The 20,013-nt window shown below is 38.7% G+C and overlaps 1 protein-coding gene and 1 long non-coding RNA gene across 6 annotated transcripts in view; one reads left to right on the forward strand and one right to left on the reverse strand.

The window, feature by feature from the left end:
* Zbbx (zinc finger B-box domain containing) overlaps positions 1 to 20,013 on the reverse strand; it is an 88,647-nt gene that overhangs the window by 39,924 nt on the left and 28,710 nt on the right. For all 4 annotated transcript variants that reach the window (XM_090338521.1, XM_090338504.1, XM_090338514.1 and 1 more), the window contains 2 exons: positions 3,320 to 3,478; positions 1,132 to 1,306 (listed from right to left, as the gene is read on the reverse strand). In XM_090338521.1, the coding sequence (XP_090194647.1) occupies positions 1,132 to 1,306; positions 3,320 to 3,478 (334 nt within the window). The remainder of the gene's footprint in view (positions 1 to 1,131; positions 1,307 to 3,319; positions 3,479 to 20,013) is intronic.
* LOC150068493 (uncharacterized) lies at positions 891 to 18,068 on the forward strand. 2 transcript variants are annotated; one of them, XR_016536493.1, is made up of 4 exons: positions 891 to 950; positions 1,174 to 1,369; positions 9,625 to 9,902; positions 17,608 to 18,068. It is a non-coding gene; the product is annotated as an uncharacterized LOC150068493 (long non-coding RNA). The 2 variants fall into 2 exon arrangements; XR_016536492.1 differs by lacking the exon at positions 17,608 to 18,068 and having other exon boundaries at positions 9,625 to 9,999.

The following is a 20,013-nucleotide window of genomic DNA, read 5'->3' on the forward strand; positions in this document are numbered from 1 at the left end:
TAAATAGCACATTGCACACACTTGTGGCAATGTGGTAGGATGATTTCATGTACAGGTGCCCCCAGATTTTAAGTCTGGCAACATCATAAACCAATTCCTCAGTGTGGGATCCCCAAGCCATGTGTCCAGACTATGTATTATTCATCCTACTGTGCGGATAAGACAGGATGCTGTAAGACTCTGTCCACTCTGGGTGCCCCACCCAGTACCTGAGAGCCCTGTGAATAAAACCACCTGGTCATTGCTCTTCCCTGCACCAGATTTCCATCATTCTTCCTTTGCCATTTTATCAAGTATGTGCTCACATCTCTCTCTCTCTACCATTCCAGATGTCCACTGGTTTGGGGAAATAAGACATCTCAAACCTTACCCTCTGCAACTCTCTCCAGCTACAGGACAAAGCCTCAGCAAATTGGATTAAGGGTGGCACTGCTGAATGACTTAGTAGCCAAGGGTCCCCCAGTCCCTCGGCAGTGTGTTTCGGATAGCTGGGTTGTTTGTATAGTACCAACCACAGCACCCACGTCTCCCAAGCCAAACCCAGAGCAACTACAGGAAGCCCAGTTAACAGGTGGATCACAGTCCAGATGCATGCTCGGGCTGAAAGTAGGACCCCAACTCAAAAATAAGAGATGTGGCTTAATGGCAATGTAACTTCTAGCAAGTATAAGTCTCCAAGTTCAAACGTTAGCAGAGGGGGGGGGGCAGAATATTTTCAAACACCCAATGAATTGTCTTGCCAAAGTTCATGGTAAACCTTGAAATCATATTTTTCAATGTACACCTAGAAATCTATTTTTCTGTCTCACAGATTCTCCCATTTCACATGTCACAATTAGAACTCTAAAATGGAATTGTTACCCTAACAACTATTGCTCATGAAGAAAAAGGTGAGAGACCACTGTTATACTACATTTATCTGACAGCCTGAATGTACCTAGGAAACAAAGGTAAAATACCCCCTAGGACCCAATTCAGCTGCTGTGAATAGGAAGCCACACACCTGCCAAATGGTCCCTGAAAGACAGACAGCAAGTGGCTGAGATTTTAAGCATTGCATTTCTCTTCAGAGAAAGGGGATTGCTAAAGCCTGATTGTAGGACCACTGAATGGTTCAGTTAACAGCCCTACCTGGTTTTCCCGCCGGTGAGTTCCGTTTCTCCTTCTTGTCAGGATTTCCAGCTCTCCAGTGGTTTAACGCCTCTTGGAAAGATTGGGCAGAAGCTGCTTCGTCAAAACCTCCTTCACACAGGAGCTGCTCTACGGGACTTGTGCACTCACCCCTTTCCGTCGTGCTTCTTGTTACCTAAACCAGTGCAAAATTCATTCAACTGTCCTTAAGTGCATTTTCTAGAGTCTTAAAATACAGGTAAGGCTAATGACTTATTGTAAATCAGCTGTGTGTGCTAATTTGGGGTGGTCTTTTTTAAAAGGAATTTATTTTGATGCACTAATGCTTTCTTGCATTGGCAATTATAAAATCAATCAATACAATAGGCTTGATTGCTTCTTTGGTGTTTATTCATCAGTCTCTACCCTGAAAAGCCACAACAACCTGTATCTATTCTGTCGACTCTGTCCAGGCCCCAGGCCTCCAGTTCCCTGTAATTGTTCCTCTACAGAGAAAGCACTGTCTCTATTTTTATACTGTGATTACAGGCAGATACCACACGCCTGTGAAAATTCTGAGCATATCATTCTGCCCCAAAGCGTCTTTTTGAATCTCTGCAATGCAGGCTTCTACCAGATCACATGGGCCTCTAAAAGGAGGCAAAAGGTGTGAGCCAAGTGGTAGAGGATTCTCCCTAGTAAAAGTAAGCCCCTGAGTCAAAATCTCCTCTTGATTGCCATACAAGGAAGAAAGATAGGAAAAGAGAGGAGAGGAGGAAGGGAAGGAATGAGAGAAGAGGATGGGAGGGAAGAGAGAAAACATTGATTCATGAAAACACTTCCCTGCTTGAAAAATTCAAACACAATTCCTCTGCTGGGAAGAGTTTTGGCTGATATAGATTGCACTCCCTTGCATGTCAGTGAATATGAGCCTAAATCCCGATAGACCTCGGGACAACTCAGACTTGGTTAGCAAATAACTAGCTTCCTCCCCAGCCAAGTCACTCAGCTCCAGAGCTGCTGGGGAAGGGAACATGGCCTGTTGTAAAAGGGGAGGACTCAGGCTGGGAGTTTGGCCTAGTGGTAGAGTGCTTGCCTAGCATGCAGGAAGACCCGGCTTCCATTCCTCGGTATCACATACATAGAAAAAAGCCAGAAGTGGTGCTGAGGCTCAAGTGGTAGAGCTCTAGCCTTGAGAAAGTCCAAGGACAGTGCTCAGGCCCTGAGCTCAAGCCAGGACTGGTTAAAAACAAAAGGGTGGGGGGGAGGACTCTAGGAAATTCCAAAAAAAAAAAAGAACCAACGGCCAACCAGCAGATGTGACTCATGGCTGGAATCCTAGCTACTCTGGAGGCAGAGATCTCTCCAGTGAAAAAGCTGGAATTGGTGTGGTAACTCAAGTGGTAGAGCACTAGCTTGGAGCAAAATGGGCTCAGGGATGGCACCCAGAATGCAGGAAAAAAAAAGAAGAAAGAATCCTCACAATTTTATAAAAAAAATATGGAGAGGAGATTATTTAAAAACCTATTTAGCACATCATAGTATAAGTAGCTGGTCTCGATAGCTACCAGAATTACATGCCAATCTGTTTTATAAAACAGCCAGGTTCTGGTGACTCTCCACTATAATCCTAGCTACCCAGAAGGCTGAGACCTGAGGATCACAATTCAAAGTTATCCCAGAGAAGAATGAGAATGTGAGACTCTTATCTCCAGTTAATCACAAAAAGCTCGAAGTTGAATTGTGGCTCAAGTGGTAGAGTACCAGCCTGGAGCAAAAGAAGTTGAGGAACAGTACCCAGTCCCTGAATTAAAACCCCAGGACGGGTACAAAAGAACATTTTTTAATTATGAAAATTCTTGAACTAAACACTGGGAAAGCTTTTGTATTTTTAGTCACTCTGAAGTCTTGACTGATATAAAATTGTTACATTGCCTCATGAACTTTCATTTAACATTTGCATCACATTCTTATTAAATTCTTGACATGGTGTCAATGCCTCAAAAATTCACCTGGTCAAAAGATCATTCATAAAAAAAGATCAATTTTTAATGCAATCTCCTTCTTAAACATTAGTTTAGAGTCAACACATATTTGACTAATAACACACAAACCCATCTGAAATATAATATGATACAGGAATCTCGAAAACTCTGTACCTGCAGTTAGATCTGTAGATTCTAGCCTGAGCCCATAGGAACCAGCTTACCTCAGAGCTGCTCGGCCGTGCAGGTGGTGATTTGGGTCCACTCTGACTTTTACTGGCATCTTTCATCGAAATAATCCCTTCTTGATATTCATCTGGATTTGCTTCTTTTATGAATTGATGGGCAGCATCCAACACACTGGATAATATTTGGGATTTTGACTAACAAACAAAAAGGAACAAACTGTGACTCAAAAGCCTAAGGTAAGCCCCTCTAATTCAAACACCACACACCAAACTGTCAGCATGCATTGCATGCCACAGAAAAGTCAGTACATTTTAATTAATATCAAGAGAAAGCCAGGCACCCATGGTACACGCCTGTAATCCTAGTTGCTCAACGGCTGAGATCTGAAGATTGTGGTTCAATCCTGGGCAAGAAAGTCCATGAGGCTCTTATTTCCAATTAACCACCAAAAAGCTAAAAGATAAACGAGCAAAAAAAAAAAAAGGCTCAGGAGAGCACGCAGGCCCTGAGTTCAAGCCTCAGAACCAGGGGAAAAAGAAAAGTTGACCTTTTAATCAAGCATTACAACAGTGACAACCCACGTCAGAGGATATTAGTTCTCAGTGTCCCATCTGTGCTACACATCCTGGAAACACAGTTAATACTTGGGTCAACTCCGCAACATAGTTGGTTTTAATCTCTGTTTTAGGTATAGAAATTGAAGTGAAGAGAATTTAAACATCTTGTCCTTGGGTCAGTCGGTGAGTGTGTGGCCACACGAGCCCACTGCTCCATCCACTCTCAGCCTTCCAAGATGCCCAGTCCAACTAAGTAAGTGTAATATTTGTTTGTATATTGTGAGGGGAGAATTAAAGGAAAGGAGCTCATTCTGAAGTAGTGAGCACTCCTTGGTGATAAGAATAGTTTTCTTGGGGGCCAGGAGTTTGGCCTAGTGGTTAAAGTGCTTGCCTCGCATGCACAAAGACCTGGGTTCGATTCCTCGGTACCACATACATAGAAAAAAGCCAGAAGTGGTGCTGAGGCTCAAGTGGTAGAGCTCTAGCCTTGAGAAAGTCCAAGGATAGTGCTCAGGCCCTGAGCTCAAGCCCAGTACTGGCAAAAAAAAAAAGATTAGTTTATATTAGTGTTGCTGTTTAAACTGTGGGTTGAGGCTAAGGGGAGAGGGCAATGGTTTCTCTCTCCAGTTGCTGAGGAAGCCCCAAGTTATTCCTCATTTCTGTCTTGGCTGACAAGAAGCCCTTTTCTAACCACCTTCTTTCCTGGCAATCTCTGCTGCTCTTTCTGGAATCACTGATGTCACTCAAAAAGCCCTGTCCCCTCTTAACAACCTGGAGCCCCTGAACAACAGAATGGCCTGAATTGCAAGTTTTCTCCTATCAGAGACTGGACTAGTCAGTAGCCCACTGGGCTTGCTCTCAGTCCCAGGAGAGAAGATTCAGAACGTTTAAAGATTCCACGAGAATCTGGTATTGGGAAGACAAGAAAGAGGCCTCACTTCTTAGCAAATGTCATCAAGACAGAATTTGGAAAAAAATAAAAGTCAGCAGAGATCCATGGAAATATTCCTATTTTTAAGTTTTTCATCCAGTTACCAATTTAAATAGCTAAGTCAATTAAGATTCACTTAAGTCCAATCCTGCAGTATTTTAGTGAACATCAAATTAACCTGTGCTGTTTCATAATTAATGAAGTACATAAATATGACAGATGTGGCCTACATGCTTATCTTTGTTGTCTATCTTATGTAGCACCATTGACAAATTCTCTCTGAAGTCATCAAAATGCCCATGTAGATCTAGGTAGCCCTTGTTTCTGAAAGAAATGCTATCCATGCTAATAATCAACCTCCAGTGCTAATAATCAGCCTTCTAGAGATGCCTGACTTTTAACCAGTATTTTAAAACATAATCTAACAGAAGCTTGAGTGTGCCTAGAATAAATGTCTGGATTTTGGAGTGGAGTCCAAAGCTTATGCAGGTAATCCCAGCTACTTACAAAGGAGTGATCAAGAGCATCACCATTTTTGGCCAGTTCAAGCAAACAAAGAGACCTCCGCAAGAAATAAACCAGGTATAGTGGCATTCACCTGTTACCTTAGCTATGCTGGATCCGTAGTTGGGAGAATTGCAATCAGGTTCATCTTGGAAAAAATGTGAGCTCCTTTTAAAAATAATAACTTTACAAATTAAAAAAGTAAAATAAAATAAAAGAGACATGGCTCAAGTGGTAGAAAACTTGCCTGACAAACAAACCCCAGTATCAGCCCAAAACATGGTTTTTGGATTTCAAAGCAGTTATCATGTCTAGTTTTATCTCATGTCTATGAAACAGGAATTTTATATAAAGTATCATCAAGATGGAATAATCACTTACCTTTGCACTAATGTAACTAATATAAAACAGAAATTATTGTTATCCTATGTGTTCTTCTATGAATATCCCAATAATATTTATAACTTTTTTAGTTTACATAATAAAATCTCAGAAATGGAAAAAACAGTGGTAAGTTAAATATACTACTAAAAACAAGGAAAATCATGGATAATTGATAAGGATTATCTAGCAAACGATCTTAAAGTCCTATACCTTTACTAGATTAAAAATAAGTAAAATGTCAATAAATAGAAATATTTTTGGGGGTGGGTGGAAGGAAATGGGGAAAAAAACATGAGAAGTGGTATCTGTATGAGAAGTTAATGCACCTTCTATCTGGAGAATATAACTGTAACCCCTCTATTAATTACAATAAAAAAGAAATGATATTTTTCAGAAATATCACATATTTTGATATGTTCCATTATACACATACTACATATATATACTTTATTACTCCTATTTTTAAAACAATTATATGAGGAAAATTAACAGGTATTTGTGGTTCTCATACTATAGGTAAAAAGTAAGTCTACATAATAATGCCTGGGCTCTGTTAAATAGTTGTAAGATGTTAGGCCTCTTCTAGGTCACCTTCTTTTCACTTTCAAGTTTATTTTAATCTTCATAATGCAGACAATATATTTGATTTTGGTTATTGAAATTAAACATATTAAATTTTGTCTGTGGTAGATATTAACATTTTCCTTGCTTTAAAAAACCCACAAAACTTCAATTCTGAATAGAGCCATGTATGCAAAAGTTAAGTGGTTTAGTATATATATATATAATATATATGTATATTGAATGTTTATTTATGACCAAGGATATAAATAAATTACAGCCAGGTGCAGATGGTTCACACCTGTAGTCCAAACTATTCAGAGACTGAGATCTGAGGTTCAAGGCTGAAATCTAGCCCAGGCAAAAAAAGTCTATGAGTCTCATATCTAATTAACCACCAAAAGAAATGGAAGTAAAACTATGACTCAAGTGGTAGAGCACTAGCCTTGAGAAAAAACACCTCAGGAACGGCCTTCAGGCCCTAAGTTCAAGACCCAAGACCAAAATAAATAAATAAACTTCTGCATTTATTAAATAGAGGTATTTACAATTCACAAATAATAATATACAAGGATGACTACTGTCTAGAATTTGGAGCTTATTTGTAGAAGCTTTGTGGTTCAGAGTTTTTATACAAATGTAACCCTTCATAATATTACAATTACTATTTTGACTAATAAGTAACAAATTGGTAATTACAGGAAAGTTATGATATTTAGCATGGATTAACTGTATATTCACTATAAATGTGTGGCATGCATTAAAATATTTTCCAAGTTTAGATCTCAATTCAGAGGTAACTCTCTTTTCATCTTCTGCACATAAAATTTGAAATCAGAGCTGGGTCCTGGTGGCTCACACCTATAATCAAGTTATTCGGGAGCTGAGATCTGAGGATCAAAGTTCAAAGCCTCCAAGGGCAGGAAAGTCCCTGAGACTCCAATTAACCACCAGAAAACCAGAAGTGGCACTGTAACTCAAAGTGGCAGAGCATTCCCAGGCCCTCAGTTCAAGCTCCACATCCTTTTTTTGTCCACACAAAAAAAAAGAAAAAGAAAAAAATCAATAGGTGCTAATGAAAAATAACAAAGAAAAAGGGACCACAAGATATAAAATTACCTGGGCAACTGCTGTACATGTGAAAAATGCTTTCAAAGTCAAACTGAAATAGTTCTCCGAAGATGCAGTAAATCATCAGATTCATGGCAGGACAGAAGCAGAGAGTGGAGCTCAAAGAGGGAGATTTACAGCAGTGTTTGCAGTGTTTTCCAGGTCCCTCACTCTGCCCTGGCATGGTAGGGCAGTTCCATCGACTCACTCACCTAAATTCTCACTTGAACTTTCTTCCCCCCCCTTAGAATGATATTATCTTTCAAATTGCACTTCAGAAGAATCCATCACTCTGACAATGTGTCATTAATCAAAGTAAAGAGGCTTACTATTTTTTAGCTTTGGCGAATGGATGGCACTATGTGAAAGTTAAGGTCGAAGAGTTAAAAGATTCAGTCCTTTCAAAAAAAATCATGTGCTTTATGGTAGTGTGGGTACTTCAAAAGTCTAACCAGCATTGTCATCCAATTTTTTGGGCTGTCCAGTGATAAATATTTATGATCGTGGTGACACAGCCGTAGATCTTTATATGATCTAGAATTTTCTAATTCAATACCAAGTGGGCCCCTAAGCAACTGTGAACATTTGAAACGGAATTTCGAAATTTCTTCTTCCATGGCATTGTGGCGGCAGTTTTTTTGCACTCAGTTTATGAGACTGACTCTTGCTATGTGGTCCGGGTTGGTCTCAAACTCACAATTCTCCACCTCAAACGTGTTGGGATTATAGACATAGACTTCTTTACTCAGCCAAAGTCTTGATTTATAGCATTGCCTTTCACTGATGTAGAAACAACATTTTACTGCAAACACAGCCTTGCATTAAAAAAATCTAGCAATCCTGAATTCTGTAGGAAAACACAAAATTCTGTCTGAATAATAACTACAGCAAAAAGAGCTGGGGTGTGGCTCATGTGGTAAAAACACTTGCCTACCAAGCATGAGCCCCAGAGTTTGGACAAAGATGTGAGCGACTGTTAGGATCAAAAACTAAGTGCAGGGGCCGGGAGTTTGGCCTAGTGGTTAAAGTGCTTGCTTAGCAGGGATGAAGACCCGGGTTCGATTCCTTGGCACCACATACATAGAAAAAAGTCGGAAGTGGTGCTGAGGCTCAAGTGGTAGAGCTCTAGCCTTGAGAAAGTCCAAGGACATTGCTCAGGCCCTGAGCTCAAGCCTAGGACTGGCAAAAAAAAAAAAATTAAGTGCAAGCCAGAAAGAGGAAGAAACTGAGTAGAAGTAAAGGAGTTTCCAGAAAACAAAACTGGAAAACAAAGAATATGACACAATCACTAAAGTCTTCATAAAAAATACAAGAAGTACAGAGTGAAGAAAATGAGTGCTCTAGAACTCAGCAGAGTCACATGTTAACATCTGGTTCTACTCAGCATCTGTCTTAGGACAGAGAAGTGGTACTGTTGTACAATATTAATAATCTGAAAGCAAGGCTACTTACTGAATTTACCCTAACCCAGACAGAAATTAAACCCTAGAAATGGAAAAATCACATGGCTAAAATTTATTCTGTTTTCCAGCAACATATAACTTAACGTAGAACTTAAGAGAATTTATTCACCTTTCCTGGAAAGATCTGATTTGTTATCAACTTTTATTAATCAAAGATTTATTTAATGTTATTCTTCCTTGACACATAAGAGGATAATAAAACCAAGCAGAGATCTAGACAAAGATAGTTTATGATATGTATAGTTTATTATTCAACAGATAAATGATGTCAAATAAAAATAATGTGGATTCAATATTTTAGCACTATTGCAAAATAAGATGACACCAAAAAAGACACAAAAAGCATCCAAACCAGCTAAAATAAGGTACTATTACATAGAAATGTAATAGCTCAGAAAAATGAACATTGTCAAATGTTCTAAAATCACTTAGAATCAAGAAAAATAATGACATGGTTTAGTTCTAAATAATTATGCCTTTCAAACTATATTACAGAATTAAAAAAATCTACCCAAAGAAAATTCTTACAACTAAGCAAGAACAAGAAAGAAACCCAGGAAATTCACACCTGTAATTTAATTTCTGCTTGGTGCTTCGATATCATGTAATTATGCCTACATTAATTATCTTATCAAGTCCTTCCATTGTTTAGGGGCTGTCTTTTTGTGTATGATGAATGCATTCAGATAAGTTAGAGGCATTCGACAATTATTCATATCTGAACTACACGAGGATCAATAGTACTTCAGATCCAGTGATCTGATTGACAGATTTTGAGATTGAGTGGAATTCCCCAGGGACAATCACATTTTTTCATATTTGGTTTTCAGATATAGTATTGGATGTGCATCCTGACAGAACACCACATACCACAGGATCAATGAGAAGAAGAAAGCAAAGGGAATTACTTCATAACTCGTCAAAGCCCAGGAAAAATCACGAGGCCTCACAGGAAACCCAGAACGCTGTGAGGACTCTCCAGATGCCAGCAGTAGCACGCTGAGGCAAGTTTGACTTGTGCCTCAGCTACTGAATCTCTCCATCCCACCGTTCGGACATGGAGCAAGGTGATCTTAATTCACTGTTGATTTTCCAGAAGCCTTACAAGGTATGTATTATACCACTCATGAAAATACCCCTAGGTCCACCATTTCGTATTGTTAACTATAGCATTGGTGTGCTACAAATCTCTAGGCATTTGTTACCTTTTCTTATGTATCTTATTTCTTCTAATTCATCTTTTCTCATTGTCTTTAATTTGAATAACATGCATGAATAATGCAGGGAGTTTTTAGTATGATTATTCCCTTCACCCATGCTGTGTACTTGAGACTCAGTCCCTTTCTCAAACATGGTTGAGAGACTTCTGTCTGTCTGTATTTAAGTCTTCCTACCCTTCACTATCCTTTCTCTTCTCTTCTTCCACTCCCTAATTCCTCAGATAGTCTATCTTTTACATTCATTTCCCTTCAATATCATCCTCATCATCACCAACCTCAAGACTGCTTTAAGTCTAGGTCCCATTCATGAGTGAGAATGTGCAATGGTTGGCTTTTTCCAGTGCTATTTGTTTTCCTCAACATAATGGTTTCCAGTTATATTTTCCTTCATATGGGGTAACTTTATTTTTCTTCCTAGTAGAGTAATATTCCATAGTGTCTACGTACCATCTTTTCTTTATTCATCCACCAGCTATTGGATACCTTGGCTGATTCTACACTGCTACAGAACTGCCACTGCTCCACTGTCAATATCCACCAACCATTTGCTCCCTATCCCTCTACAAGGCTAAGTTACAGACCGTGCTCAGTGGAACTATGTGATATATGCCCTTTCTTGCCTTACTTACATTTAGTATGTCTTTGCTTGGTGCATATTAGGTGTTTCTAACACACCCATACATATATATGAACATACATATAAACATACATCTACACATAAAGACATATGTATACATACATAGAGCCAAATACACACATATGCATACATACAAGAAAGTTAGATAATGCATATGTTGATTATCACAATTATGGTGATGTTGAGGGTTCATTTTTATATGCCAAAATCTGTCAAGATATATACATTAATTATACACCATCTTCTATATTTCAATCATCCCTCAATAATGCTATAAAAAAATTCTAAACATGGAGCAAATATTTCCACTCATTCTTTGGGTAGACTGTTATCAACAGAACTTTGCTTTCTAGGCTTTAAATGTAAAAGAAAAGAAAGAAGGCTGAATTTCTACTCCTTCTTTCTCCCTGAATAATGAAGTATAATCTGTGCTGCCCCTGCTATGAGCAGAATACTTCATATATAGATTGTCATATAATCTGCTCTTCTCAACAGCCCTGCCAGATTCTACACTTGCATACACCTGGTTTTCTGGAAGATTCCCTAGCATGGACAGCCCATAGAAGCCTGGCTGTCCCTTTGCGGTTGACTGGAAACTTATCCACCTTAGTCCTACAACTAACTAACCTGCCTCCTGTCAGCTGTTTCTGTGATACACTGCTGAGCTCTTTAGGAGTTTATTCTTTGCTCAGGGTGCAATTAGATGCCCCCTGTCCTGTGTCCCTTCATCATTCAGGAGTCTTCCCTTCCTTCCCTGAGCACTGCATGCTGACATCTAGCATTCATCATCAGATGCAACTGTACATTTTTGCATAGTATGAACACCATCTCACATTCAGATCTCCCAGAGACTTCTTTCAATATGTCTCCAAGCAATCTATACCAAGGGCCACAAAGACATGGAAAAATACCACACCACTGGTCCTCAAGGAAATACAAGTCCTCAGAACCACAAAGAATTGGTCTTTCCTAGTCAAAAATGGATTTGTATGGGCAAGTCTAGGTGCTGAGACCATAGCAATGCATAGAACTTAGTCTTTCTTGAAGGACTTGAAAGGAATGGAAATGCATCCGAAGATGGAATACATGAGTGAGTGGTTAGTAGCCGTAGAGTCCTAAAAATTCTTTGCTCAAGGAAGTGCTAAGTGACAACAATCGTATTGGAAGTTGTGAACACAGACCTTTAGTTCAAGGGACAAGAGCTAAGCATATTTAAGAAGAACTAAATTTAAAATGACAATACTTAATTATTAGTATGCATTTATATTATTTCATAATATAATAACTAGTGGCAAGTCGATATTTGTGTCAGATATTTAATAGCCTGGATTGTAGAGCATGCAAGTCAATACTCCTTTGGTGTTGGGGGACATGTACACTTGTCAATCACACCTACCATCCACACATGTCCATTACTTTGTTGACTTTGGGCAGAGAAACTGAGCATACCCTACAGAACCCTGTCTAAAGCCTCCGTTTAAGGACTCGCAGAGTTGTTCATTATCCAGCAACCCTTCAGACAGGCTCTACACCACCAAATAAATAAATAATGGCTCTATTTTGAGAAGAAATAGATTCCATTCACAGAAACAACATGTATCTGAATTTGTCTTAACATCGATGGCATAGCCACCAATCTTGACTGGATCAGTTGTAACCATGACAGTTTTGTTTCTACTTTACAATCCCAACAGCTATTTCTCAGTGGATGAAATGAAATAAACAATTGGCCTTCCCAAAGTCTAACCTACACAAAAACTTGGAAATTATCTCCAATTTGACTCTGAACTCGAGAAGGTTCTGTGTTGGGCTCCTGGGAAATAATTTCTGCCTTTCCCCTCTGGGATCTGTTAGGACAGCTCTGGGCCCCCCCACCTGTGGGCAAGTAAAAGGAGGAAGATGGGGCAAGAGGAAAGCTAAGCTTCACTGACAAAAACACACAATAAGTGCCACAATGACCACTGAGGGGCTGTTCTAAATTGAGGCTAGAGGATGAGTGGATTTGTGGGGTTATAATTGGAATGCTCACCCCCAAAAAAAATTTATGCTGAAACATAACCCCCAATGTGAGACAATAAGATGTGAGAGCAGGTGAGATGTTTAGGAGTTGATTAAGTCACTAAGACAGCATTCTCATGGACAAACTAATCCATTCATGGATAAATCAATAGACTGATCGATCAAAAAGTGCCTTGGATCTGTCTCATATACATAGATTGCAAATCTCTTATTTTCTATTTTTAAATTTTTCAAAGTACTTGCCATTTTACAAAGCAGTCTATGGATACAGTACATTTTGATCAGTGTCACTCCTTTTAATACAGCCCTAGATGTACCTCTTTCTCCTTTACTTTTCTTCATTTTGTAGTGTGTTCAATGGATTCTTGACTGCATTCATACCCAACAGTCTCCACTTCGTTCATCTCCCCTCGCCCCTCAAGCCCCATCGCCCTTCTTGCAAGTGCCAGTTTCCTCTTATTGATTTTTTTTAATTTAATTTTATGGTTTTGGTGATGTACAGAGGGATTTACAGTTACCTAAGTAAGGCAGTGATTGCATTTCTTGTCTAAGGGTGTTACCCCTTTCCAGGTCTTTCTCCCATTTTCTCCCTCACTCTCAATTCCCCCCCCCACTTGGTGAATTAATTCCCAACGTATTGTCTTATGACTATTGCTGTTATGTACGTTCATTCTTTGTCCTTTGTTGTTCCCCTTCCCTTCCCTAGTTCAAATAAACAAATATGTAATACACAGGGATCCAAAATCAGATACAGTGATAACAGGGGATACATCATAGAAGAAAAAATATGAAAAGAAAAAAATAACTTCACATAGATCATCAAAACAATTACAAATAAAAACTACTTGTTTTCATATCTTGAAGTTCATTTCATGTAGCACCATCTTAAATGATCATTTAATGATCACATTTACATAAGCTACTGAGCTACTGTGATCCTCTTCTAGGAAAATCCTAGACATGCAATAGTTATTACAAATGAGGGAAACCATGGAACCACGTTTTGCTGGGTCTGGCTTCCCCCACTTACTGTGATTTTTCTTCCAAGTCTTTCCGTTTCCTTAGAAATGGGGTGATTTTTTTCTGATGGTAGCATTGAACTCTATTGTGTGTGTGTGTGTGTGTGTGTGTGTGTGTGTGTGTGTGTGTGTATGTGTGTGTATCATATTTTTTATTCATTCATCTACTGAGGAGTGTCTGGGTTTGTTCCATATCTTAGCTATAGTAATGTCGCAATGAAAATGGAAGGGCTTCATATCTAAAATATACATAGAACCTGTGTTGAATTTGTTGGGCTTTGACTTTTTCTATGACATTACACCACTTGGGTTCTGTCTAGAGTCTACCATATATAATCGAATGCATGTTCTGCCTCTTATAAGCCCCTTTCCTACCACACAATGGCCCAATTCCCAGTACCACCTCAGAGCTCTGTAGCCTTCCTGCCAGCAAGGAAGGGTGGCCTGAGGCTGCCACTCAAGTGTAAACTGACCAATTTCCAAACCTGAAAGCCACATAAATTTGTACCTTTAATAAGTGACAATGCCTGTGGCCTTTAGTTAGAGAACCAGAAAACAGACAAATCCTATCACAGGCTACTCCTAGAATGGGCAGTGGCACAAGTGGTACTTCCCCACGGGAAAAGCATGCCTGGGGAGAGAGCCAAGTGTGACCTAGAGCACAGATTGCTCCACACAGAGGAAGGAGAGCGCTAAGTGTCAATGAGGTAGGACATACAGGACACTTACCACCATCCAGGAAATTACAAGAAAATCCAAACTGACTATCCAGGACCTGGAAGTGCTGCTTTCTGCTCAGTATTGAGATAATAACAGTGTGCAGGTGAAAGCTGCTAAGTATCATTGTTAAAAAAGAAAACAGAAAGATCTACTATTGATTTACTGAGGTCACATGGTATTGTGACATTTACGGAGATTTAGTCATTTATGTTCCTGATGGTTCAGGCAAACATTTATTTCCAAGTATACCCACATTTTACCGAAGCATGTTGTCTTTGGAACTATCAGGAAATATGGAATATTGACCCAGACATTTCTTTCCTCTACTTCTACCCATTTTACTGCTCCCAGTTTCCATTTTTGCTGTTAGTGGTACTGGAATTTGATGTCTGGGCCTACATTTGCTCTGCAGGCACTGTATGACTTGATGCATATAACAGCCCTTTTACTCTGCTTCTTCAGGTATAGTCTCATTCTTTCGCTCTGAGCCAGCCTTGGATCAGAATCCTCCTCCTTTACGATGTTTGGTTGGCTAGGCTGATAGAAATCAACCACTACGCCAACTTACATGTAGAGATTGAGGCTTGATAACTCCTTGCCGAGGCTAGCTTTCCAAGGTATCATCTCAATTAAGAAAAAGATGCCTTTCATCTAGCGTCACACTATATGGCCTTATGTATTTAGGTTTTACTCTATTGCAAATCTCTGCTAGGAGAGCCCAAGGTTTCTACTGATTAGGACAAATGAGGGAAACCATTGAGCCTATGTTCCTTTGAGTCTGGCTTACTTCACTTAATATGATTTTTTCTAAGTCTTTCCATTTCCTAACAAATGGGGCGATGTCATAAAAGACATATAATGAGTGATTGTTGTTCTTAAGGTACTATGTTATCTCTCCTCTCTTTTGCTGTCTCTTGGTAATCTCATATTGTTACAGTATCTCACTTTGTTATCTGATATATTGGATATATTTGTATTTTGTTATTTGAAATTGGATAGGGAAAGGGGGAAAACAAGATGAGGGGTAGGGGGGAGGGAAATGGGGACCAAGACATGAGAACGGGTATCAATGTATGTGAATTAATGCACCTTCTATCTGGCGAATATAATGCAACCCTTCTATTAATTACAATAAAAATATATGAAAAAAATAAAATCTATTTATACCTCTCAAAGAAAGAAAAAGATGCCTATCATGATATATTAATGATTTATTAAATCTAACCTCTTAGGTACATGCCAAACTTAACAGGCTATCTTTCATTTCTTTTCTCCATTCTTATGTTCTCTCTGATACCCTCGTCTCTTCAGTCTGAGTATTTCTTATGAAAAGGAAATGAAAATGTCTGACATATTAAGACCTTACTTGTTACCCAAAAGCATTTCATTTTCAATCATAGTGTGTGTGGATGGTCTTCCTATACATAGAAATATGATGTTCATACTTAGTCATTCCTTTCATGCATCTCTGCTTCAAGTGAGCATAATTAATTATTTACTAAAAGCCAAAAAAGGTAAAGACACTAGATGTTTGGAATCACAGCCATAAATCAATCCTAAATCAAATGAAATGTCCTTAGAAGTTAGTCAACATGGATATAGTAACAGCTTGCCTTCAAATTTTCAAGGATTCATCATTTAACTAAAACAAGACATGCCAGCCCAAATGATTGGGTTGTAGATTTACAGGACTAACAGAACTGCAGAATGAGGAATGGGATTGTTTACAACTGTCAGGTATAGCTACACTTCCTAACAACCAGTCACTGCATCATACGCTAGAATAAAAAGCGAGGTGTAAAATCCATTTGTCATTCATTTGAGCTCTAGGCCATATGAACTGGCATCCATTGGACTGCCACTCATCTGTCCCCACGTCTCATATTAGGTAGGAATTCAGCCATCAAAAATACCTCATGACTTCCACAGCTAAAAAAATGCCTGAAAGACTCAAACACAGTAACCCTGCCTAAATGAAGTCTAGGCAGACGAGGTATGGTTCAGTGACCAAGTGGCTATCCAACTTGACAAATACTCTCACCTACAATCAAAGAGAAGGGAGAGAGAGGAAATAGGGTGAAGAAATAAACTTATTTAAGAAAAAAAAGGAAATGTGGAAAAATGGCGGAGGGACAACTAAAGACCAGATTTAATGGCAAGGGGAAAAAGTATAAACTAGAACAATGTCACTGGCAAAATATCATTAGAGGTATTTATTATGTCTGAATGATTGGATACCTCCTTTATTCAGTGTTTTAATTGCAGGCAATCAAAACAATAGCTAAGAATAGTAAATAATCTACTTGCAAAGTTGTGAAGGAATATGGTATGCATTTTGAAAGTTTCCTTCAAATAACTTTATTTACTCAGATATTATTACATGTAGTAAAATATTTATTTTGACATGATTTCTAACAAAGAATAGGTGATGTGACTGGTATGATATATGATATGCCCATTTGTGATTATCACTGACAAACACATAAATGAGGCACAAGATATCACTGCATTTCTTCTTCCTTATAGAAAAGCAGTAATGACTCAACTTTAACAAAAAGAAGATAATATAACCTTCCATGGACTGGGGAAGCCTGGAGCATATTCTGCTAGGAAAAATAATTCAAATCATGCAAAAGTGCTGCATAATTTCAAACATGCACAGAATTTTAAATGCTAAATTTACAATTTCATTTTAGAGGATATATTTACTTAAATTATTTGGAAAATGCTGTTTTCTTCCAACTCTTTCATTCCTTAGCAGAGTCAGTAGTTGAAGTGCTGTGATATAGAAAGAGAGCAATAGCAATAGAATAGAATTTGTTTCCAGAATGGCATCTCTGTGCATAAGGCTAAGGCAATCATCATAACTCTCCAAACTCCAAACTTAAGCCTAACTCTAACCCCAAACCTAAGCCACTCTAACTCTGTTTAACCGCAACCTCTACCCTAACCCTAATCCTAAACCCAACACCAACCTTAACCCTAAGTCCCAACACCAGCCCCAACATTAACCATTATTTGACTTGATGAATCCATGTATTTGAAGCAGTCCATCCATGATTCATGATTATTCAATATGCCTTTTAATTTCCACACATTTGAAATCTATTCAAACTAACTTTTGAAAATAAATGTGCCTTCTGCAATTTAAGATTCACTAGAAACTAAAATATCATTTTGCTATTTGTGACTTAACAGCCTTCTCTCCTCTGCAATCAAAACTAGAAGATGTGATGCTGGCAGTAGAACAAATGAAAAGGGGAAAAAAAGAAAGGAAGAAGAGAGGAAAGCAAATGATGATTTGTCAGCTTGGTTTCAGAAAGAGTTTCATAACATATACATCTAGCAAAACCTAGCATGTGCATTATAAGGGACCAAAATTAGTACCTGTCAATTACACTTGAGTAAGGATAGAGAATTATCTTCAGGTTACTCTAATACTCTGGGCATAGAATTGGCCAACACGAAGGAATTGTAATCAAAAGTCAAGTTTCTCATTACAAACATGGATTCCAGTTTAAATATGTAAAATAAACATGGCATTTCCTTTCTCCATCCTACATTTACAATGCTATAAGATCATGATCTATAAGTTATAGTCCTATGCTATGTTAAAACACAAGGTGCATTGTCCTTATGATAATAATATGGGATAGAAGAACCTGAAGGTTCTAAAGTATCATTATACCCTTTATATGATATCAACATTTGGAGAAGAAGCCATGCCATGTTACAACCCAGCATGTACCTTAAAATCCAGAGACAGACAGAGACAGGGAAGGAGAGACAAAGACAGGGAGAGAAGAGATCAGAAGGAAAGAATTGTATTCAGATAGGGACACTGGCACTTACCTACTAGGGGAAGGAAAAGAATGGTGTCTTCTTCAGTGTATCCCCTACATGAGCTTACACAAGGCTAAACTCCACTGAGTGGCTACTCAGATGAAGGTGACTAAACACTGAAAGAGACAAGCCTCAGATGGATTTACAATAGAGTAGTATCTGGATTATTTTCCAAGAGGAGCTTTTTCAGTTCAATCCTATATTATGTATACATAAGCAACTAGACTCAGTGAATAAACACGGAAAGAGACGAGCCTCATGTGGAGTATCTAGACTATTCCAAATTGAGCTTTTTCAGTTAAATTCGATGTTATGTATACAAAAGCAACCAGATTTGCTTTCCAAAGGCTTTGCTTTGGTCTTTTAACTGTGGCTTTTTTTCTTTTTTTCTTTTTTTATTCCTTCTTTTTTTTAATACTGGGATCAAACTCTGGACACTGCATTTGCTACACAAGCACTTGGCCACTGAGCTATAGCTCAGCTCTAGACTTTTTTTTTAATTTTTATTTTTTGCTAGTTCTGGTGCATGAACTCAGGGGCTAAGCACTGTCCTTGGGCTTTCTCAAGGCTACATTGCTACCACTTGAGCCACAGTACCACTTACAGACTTTTTTTCTATGTGTATGGTACCAAGGAATCGAACCCACACATTCATGCATGCGAGGCAAACACTCTACCACTAGGCCAATCTTCCAGCCCCCTAGACTCATTTTTAATAAAGATATATTTTCATTTCATAGGATCATCCAATTTTAATCCCCTCAAAAGAAAAAAAAAGAGGAAGGAAACAGGTTCGTGTCTTCCATGTCTTAGTCCCCCTTTGCCATTCCTACCTGGACCCTGAACATACCGAATGACGACTCTTAATACCCAGCTCTGGTACCTGAGTTAGGTATATCGGATGCTTTATGATGGCCATAGTTTATGTCATCAGCCTACTGGAATGCTCTCAGTATTTCTACTGAGAAGACTAGTAACGGTTGAAATCTACTAAGCACTCTTTTATTTTTCTTTTTGCCAGTCATGGGGTTTGAACTGAGGGGTTTGAGCACTGTCCTTGGACTTTCTCAAATCTCTACCACTTGAGCCTCAACACCATTTCTGGTTTTTTCTATGTATATGGTACCGAGGAATGGAACCCTGGTCTTCGTGCATGCTAGGCAAGCACTCTACCACTAGGCCAAACTCCCAGCCCAAAGCATCCTTTTTAAAATAGAGGTGGTTAACAGACCTATGGCCACCTAATCTTTGACAAGGGAGCCAAAAAAATAGAATGGAAGAAAGACAGCCTCTTCAACAAGTTGTGCTGGCAGAACTGGTTAAGCACCTGCAGAAAACTAAAGCTGGATCCTTCTTTGTCACCTTGCACTAGAATTAACTCCAAATGGATCAAAGACCTGGAGGTAAAAGCTGACACACTGAAAACTTTACAAGAAGGAATAGGAGATACACTAGGCCTCCTTGGCACAGGTCGAAACTTTCTTAATAAGGACCAAGAATCACAACAAATCAGAGAAAGGCTGGATAAGTGGGACTGCATTAAACTGCAGAGCTTTTGTATGGCAAAAGACATAGCTAGTAAATTAAATAGGAAGCCTACAGAGTGGGAGAAGATCTTCACCAACCAAACAACGGACAAAGGCCTCATATCTAAAATAGATCAACAACTCAAAAAATTGAATCACTCCAAAACTAAAAGTAACAACCATCCCATTAAAAAATGGGCCAAAGACTTAAAGAGAGTCTTCTCTGAAGAAGAAA

Source organism: Megascapheus bottae, chromosome 1, assembly GCF_031878675.1.
Source record: "Megascapheus bottae isolate mThoBot1 chromosome 1, mThoBot2.hap1, whole genome shotgun sequence".
Classification (NCBI taxonomy): Eukaryota; Metazoa; Chordata; class Mammalia; order Rodentia; family Geomyidae; genus Megascapheus; species Megascapheus bottae.